The sequence below is a fragment of the Propithecus coquereli genome, unplaced genomic scaffold (assembly GCF_000956105.1).
Source record: "Propithecus coquereli isolate 6110/MARCELLA unplaced genomic scaffold, Pcoq_1.0 Scaffold55, whole genome shotgun sequence".
NCBI classification, from domain to species: Eukaryota; Metazoa; Chordata; class Mammalia; order Primates; family Indriidae; genus Propithecus; species Propithecus coquereli.
Window position 1 is genome coordinate 6,156,407 of NW_012151396.1, and position 7,176 is coordinate 6,163,582.

Consider the following 7,176-nt stretch of genomic DNA (forward strand, 5'->3'; position numbering starts at 1 on the left):
CCAAGTAGAATAACTATTAGAAATCCTTAGGCTATCATTCCTGGGCCTTTCTTGATTTCCCTGAAAAAAGCAGCTACACTGGGAACATGCAACACTTGGTATTCGATTAGACAAGCGGCAGCACGAGGAGACATTCAAGGTGGTTCCCTCACCTCAAGTTATCCAGACTCCTTGGATCTGAATGAATAACACGTTAAATAATTCTCCTAAATAATCAGAGATTCTAAACATTGAAGACAATTGTATACCAAATACACAGGCAAACATGGTGGCCTATTTTAGAATCCAGATATATTTTTCAAAGATCATGCTTATAAGTAAATTACATAGTAGAGAAACATCAAAATAAAGTTGATGGATAAAAAGGCACACTTGAGAAGTTCACGTGGAAAGAATAGGACAGTTCTTTTTGTTTTGTTTCTAATGCGGGAGGAAAGGTTAACAGACATATTAAAATTATTTTTTCAGGTGAAGGTTTCTGTCAGTTGAAGCAATTAACATTGGCTTTTCTTCTTGTACAACGCAATCTTTCCTTGTGTTGGCTTCTCAGCAGGTATTCAGTCTTCTGCCATGTACAAGCGATACATCAGGGCTACGGCCAGTGCTGAGATGGCAGGGATCACCCAGTTGGTCCACCAACTACAAAGACAGAACGAGCAATGATGCCTGCACGATGTTCACTGAAAGCAGCTCAAAATCTTTGCTCCTCCCAACAGAAAATTACCATGGCCTGTTTTTCCTTTTTTTTTTTTGGTTTTGGGTTTTTTTTGTTTTGTTTACTTCTGTAACCAATTTGGCTGAAAAGACAATTCAAATTTGCTAAAAGTGATGTGAGTGCATGCCCTAGAATACTGGCAAGTGCTAAACCCTGCCAGCCTTGTGAGAAAACTAATGCCTCACTTTGTTCCACTTCGACCTATTTCTATAAACTTTACAGAGCTTAAAGAGCTGTTATCAGTTTTCCAAGAGAGACTACTGATTTACCTCAATGACATAAACTCTGGGTTATACATTGTGAGTTAACAAAAGTTAATATTCCTTACATGTTTTATTCTAGTTACATATATTAATTAAGAATTTTAAATGGCACTCGATTGAGAATCAGAAGACCAAAGTTCTCATTTTGGGTGAGCCACCAGCAAGCTCTACAGTTGGAGCTGCCTGATGTTTGGGACCAATGCCCCCAACAGTCTGGGCTGCAGTAGAAGCCTGCAGGGAGGGAACACGGCGACCCAAGCAGAAGGCGGCCGCACAGGGAAACCCCTGGCCCAACTCTGACTTATGAGCCCTGCAACCCAATACGACTTTAAAACTCCACATACCTGGAATTAGAATCAACAGTAGTAATAAGAGTTTCCTGAAACATAAGAGGAAAAGTTAGAGGGAATGTCCAAACATTTATTCCATTGAGGAAAAACCTATTTTAAAATAAGATCACGATATTTTAGTCAATGCATTCTTCAACAAATGTTGAAAGGGAAAATTACATCATAAACATCTTTTCACTAAGATGCTTAAGTCTGCTATTTTTTCCAGAATAAAAAATGTAAGTATTATCTATATTTAAATTACTAAGGACGTAACCTTGATCATTTGAAAATTTTTAAAATACGCTACATAAAATATCCCACACACAATAGGTATCTAAATACTTTAACATAGAAACTGAAAACAGATATTCATGTACACATACACACAACCCCCTGCCATCTTTAGGAAGAGCAGTTTAATTCTTAAAAAGCACAAATAAATGCTCAATAAAAACATCAGTTATTTCATTCAAATATGATGGCTGTAAAAGTGCACCTAAATTACATTAAATACATGTCAACCAAAAAGAAAAAATAACTGTCTGACGCTGGGCCACCTTTCCCCAAGCCACTTCTACCTCTGTCCTGACAGGGACTGGCCTCACATTGGCCACCCACCACCAGCCACTGTCGCCCCAACAACAAATTTCCAAATAAGGAAACCCTGTTTTCATCTTCCAGCACTTTTGAGAGCAGCTCTAAAGTACCACTAAAGTGAGCTGACAACTGCTCTGGAAAAGTATATACTTCCCTGAGGGCTGAAACATTAAGGCTTAGCCCTATCGAAATACAAACTTTTCTGGGCTTAACATGTGTTAAGAAGCATTATTTCGATAGTTCACACCAGCAAAAGTATTAGTGCCTCACACAAAAGCAGCTGTAAATAAGGCAGCTTCATCAGAGAGCTCTATGTCCAGCAGGTTCTCAAAGCACAAATAAAAAAGCATTAGCAAAACAATCAGCTGTCTGCAGTGAAGCCAAGCTACACTCTGCAAAGCACATTAAAGAAACTCCCATGAAAAGGCAGAAACCTCTTAGGGGAGAGCAGGAAAAGCACTTATGAGACCCACCAACCTTGAAATATCTCCTTTAAGATTCCTGACACAGTAGGGGAAAAAAATAAATCATTTACAAAGAAAACATCACAATATCTATTTAAGCAATTCTAAATCTTAGCGACCGAAATAAGAGTAACTACAGCAAGATTATTTTTCAAATTTTGTAGACGTGAGTAAAGTTAACAAAAACTGCTAGAAATAATCAAAATACGCAAAAATGTTATTTAGCTACTAGAAGACAATCAGTTCTGAAACAAAAGAATTCACTGAAGGTAAAATATTATTGTCACACTAGAAAGTTAAGCTTGAAACAGTACATGGAAGGCAAACACGAACACTCATGACACTGTTAAACTGAGCACGAGTGGGCATTTCACCAGACACGCTGACAACCCTGGAAACCCGGCCGGCCCATCCTCCGCCTTTGTAGCAGCCACAAGCGAGTGCTACTGTTCAAAAGGCTGCTGGCACATCACTACCAGCAACAATGAACCTCCGAAGAGATGAACTTAAGAAAATCACGTAACTTTTTTGATTGTTTATTATCTTCTTGGCTCTATAACCAGGACACCTGACAGTTAAAACAAGTGTGAATGACCACTTAGCACTGTGATGAAAAAGTACATTGTCTTTAGTGGCCAGTGCTCTGAAGGGCCTCACTTGGGTTTAGGGATGTAAGTATCAAATATGTCAGCAATGAATAGAGAGAAAAGACTATTGTTTTTATGACAGGCTCTGCCACTTCTTCACTCCCTGACCTTGAGGGTTCAACTTCAGTAAAAAGAGGTTAACAATTAAATCAATAAGTCACGAGTAACGACTTATAAAAGTCACGTAAAGTCAGTATAAGTTGTGATAAGCTCCATATAAAAGCATGCAAAGCCCAAGAAGCTTTTGCAAATCAAAGTCATCTCATTTGTAAGTTCATTTAAGTTAGCCCATCCTTTAGTTGCAAGACTTCTTCCTTTAAAATACTGACATTCGATGCCTATCACATGTTGAGAGCCTATAGAAGCAGCTAAAGAGGTTAAAACCAAAAAGCCTGAGATGGTGCTAGACTCAATACTGGAGTGTGTGACTTTGAACAAGGAGCTTAACACTCCCAACCTTAGTTGTTGTCACTCCTTGGCAGGTCTGTGGATCTCACAAAGATATAGTAAGAACCAAATAATTTATGTAACACATGCTTTGAAAACCATACCCAAGAAAGGGTATTGCTACTACTAATGTAAGCAAATTTGATAGATACAGGAATGCTTAATTAATGTTTAATTAAAACGGCCTAATTTCTATGTCTACAAATATATTAATTTGGCAACTTAACACTATGCTTTCCTCCAGGCAGTTTCAAGCTAATAATACAATTCAACTAGATACTTTAAGCAGGCAACACTTCAAAAATTCAGACCACAGTGTACATTGTTCAGCCTGGAGACAGATGGACGGATACACAATACACGACAAAAGAAATACCTAACGACACTCTTTTCTTCTGGTAAACTAAAAGTACAAGAAAGATAAATCCAGAAAAGTGGTCATGTATTTTCTTGCATTTCACGTTGCTTACAGCCTCTCAAAAAACCCAACAAGTTCCTCTCCCACATTCCTGAAGTTCTGCTCTAATTTAAGCAAAAAATCACATAATATAGGTTTCTTTTTTTTGTAAATAAAATACTCAAGTTGTCTTGAGTAAATGTCTGAAGAGAGTAAAAAATATCTACTTTAAATAGTGTGATTCTTAAAACTCCAATTCTACAGCCAGCAAGCTGATCAAATATATATCAACTGCTAATGATGACATGATGAAAGCCAGTCTTAACACACAGAGAGCTCTCACTAGCATAATGTTGTCAGGAAAGTTTTCTTTGATGTTGAAAGCTAAATTCCCAGAATTTAGCATGTAAACTTGCTCTGTCCCCTAAATATTGAGTATCAAAGTGACCAGTGCTTTAAAATAGGAAAATAAGAACAGCAATGGGTCAATGAGTTCGACGTAACAGTATAGGTTATGATGCACGTGTTCTGAAAGCAAAGAAGAAGCCTGTCCTTCAAACACAAAGCAGTTATGGTGAGAGACACGTTTACCGCCTCAGACCTACTGGTGTTTCCTGCTTGCAGGCATCATGATTAGAGACGTGGCTGGCCGTGCAGTGATCCAAGTTCATGTAAGAGCCTTATCGAATCTTTGTTTTACTGTAGCTGAATGACTTACACCAAGATTATTAACATACTGAACGCCTGACAGGAAAAAATACACCTTTCCCCTGACAGACTTTAGAGAAAAAAGAAAAACTGCATGTATCACAGAATTTCAGCTGTTCAAAAAGTAGCCTCAAAAAAAGTGCTAACGTCAAATAAACTGACAGCAAGGATTCCAGCAATTGTTCAAGAGGCCATTCAAATTCTGAAGTTCATTTTCTATCTTCCGGAAGTACTCATATCTCCAACATTGAACTTCAGTCTTTTTTTGAACAGGGAAAGGAGAGAACATAAATGAAATTGCTTTGTACTAAATAGCATTACACAAGACTTTTATTATACTATCTGGGATGTTGAGATAAACACAGTCTTTATGTTCATATTATTGGATTAACTGCTTTGATTCTGGTGTAGATTAAAGACACCCTGGCAGTAACAGCCAGCAAAGTTCACCAAGGCTTGATACAAGTTCACTGCAGTCTTGCTGTTGTGCTCCCTCCAATAAAACCAAGAATATACACCAAAATGAAAAAAATTATACTTTCTGCTACGTGTTTTAAGAAAAACTTCCCCCCAGTCCTTTAATTACAGGCCAGGAGCTACTCTGCCTGCTTGTACTTTTGGGGAACTTCGGCTGTTCTCATCCATTCGTACTCTGGATTCATCTTCAAATGTAAGTGACATGGTCAGCTCAGAGAGAAGGGCTAGTGAACCAGAGTGTAAAACTGGTATTACCAGAACGATTTTCCTTTCCTCTGGAAAAATAAGTCAAAACGGTATATTTAATATTAAATTCATCCAGCAAATATTTATTGAACACCTACTATGACCCAGAGATGCAGAGATGAAGATGACATGGGTAGTGTCCTCCAAGATTTAAGTAATAGGACCTCTACTCAACCAGATTTTAAGTTCCGGGAAAGTAAGGCTCATGTCAAATCTTTCAGGTAGAAGCACAGTATTACCTATAAAAAATAGCTCTTCAAAAGATATTTATTGATAATTATGATAAAAAAAAGTATTGAGAGTCTTACAAAAATAACACACAAGCTATCCTAACAAAACATACTGACTAGTCTACACAAATAAAAATTTTTGCCAAGCCAGCAGGTTATACATTCATCTTACCTAGAAAGACTTGTGCTGGCCTCAGCCAGCTAAGTAAAAGACCTCTGCCTTCAGTCTGCCAGGTATTAAAGACAATGAAAATAACTCTATCCACCGAGACATCTGAGATGGTCACACTTACCGAAGGCTTGTTCAACTTTGCTCTGTCATCCTGCAATAAAAAAAATAAGGCATATTAAAGTACCATTTCCAAAGTGTTCACTTTGAATTTTTAAAATTACAATTTAGTAATTAGCATTCTGGGTTAAACACAAAGTTTGATCCATCTGGCTTAACAGCAAAAATTGATAGCAGATTAAGTGCTGAGAGGTATTTTCTATCTAGAGTTCCAAAGGTTAGAATAACATCCACGACAGTCCTCTTTGTAAGCTGATGTGTGTATATGTTTATTAGACTTGGACTAAAATCTTTAATTCAGAGAACAGCTGCAGATCTAGTTCTTCCCTCTGCGCTCTCAAATTCCCCTGGAGATGTGTACGTATTTTTTACTTGCATGATAGCCTCACTGAATCCCTGCACTCTCCCAATTGTAGGGTCATAAACTATTTAAACCTCAGAAGCCGTCAAAAATAAAGTGTGTCTTGATGCTTGCGCCCAGCAGGCAAGGCAGGTGGAGCAGAAATGCCGTAGTCAGGGCCTGAAACCCACCCCCACCCACCCCGATGGGAAGAATGTGGCTGGCACGGGACATTTTTAAGGGTAGAGCTCTCTGAATACCATACTACTACTTTACTTTTGTGAAATATGAAGGTGAAAATACATGGGCAAATAAGCTTTCCAGATAGATGAAAGCTTACTCCCTGAAAGTACATATCTCCTACCACCAAAAACAAAACAAACCTCCACACCCAACAGAAGTTATTCTAAAATGGGTTTCCTACTTTCGGGCCCTCTACAAAGAGCCTGATGTAACCCTTCCTCCATTCGCAGTCACCGCAAGAAGCATCAATGATACACAATGAAACTTATATGTTTTAAGTGTTTCTCAGTTTGCTCACTTCGGATGAGGCTATTTGCTTGTATTATTTTTCTCGTGAGAAAAGAGCCAGTTTCTATCGGTACCCCGACCCCTCCCGGTAGGCTGTGATGCACCAGGAGCTGGGTGGGCAGGGAGCAGCAGGTGCTCCGGTGGCTTGATGCACAGCCAGGAGGCACTTCCAGATGCTCAGAGGACTCAGAAACTTCTTTCCAAGTTTTCGGCTGTATTCCTGATAACTTAGGTTGACAGACTAGTAACATTTAACATGGCCATTTAAAACTGTCACAGAAGGGCCTAAAATTCACATCACAGCTCTGTGTTTATATGAAGGCTAAGTTATGTCAGTTTTTTCCAAAAATCAGTCAACAGATTGGTACCAAAGCTGCATCCTCAAAGGTCTGGGGTAAAGTGAGCAGAATGAGGACAATGTGCTGGTTTTAAATAAGGCAGAGCTTCTTCATTTAACATCGCTTAGTTTTTAAATTTTTTTTTTTTTTTTTTT

General features: G+C 38.4%; 1 protein-coding gene across 1 annotated transcript in view; it reads right to left on the reverse strand.

Moving 5' to 3' along the window:
* Window positions 1-269: 269 nt before the first annotated feature.
* LOC105820977 (cytochrome b5) overlaps window positions 270-7,176 on the reverse strand; it is a 47,661-nt gene continuing 40,754 nt past the window's right edge. Inside the window, exons 2-4 of the mRNA XM_012657580.1 lie at window positions 5,817-5,846; window positions 1,323-1,357; window positions 270-639 (exon numbers count right to left, since the gene is read on the reverse strand). Coding sequence (XP_012513034.1) covers window positions 558-639; window positions 1,323-1,357; window positions 5,817-5,846 — 147 coding nt within the window. The 3' untranslated portion in view covers window positions 270-557. The remainder of the gene's footprint in view (window positions 640-1,322; window positions 1,358-5,816; window positions 5,847-7,176) is intronic.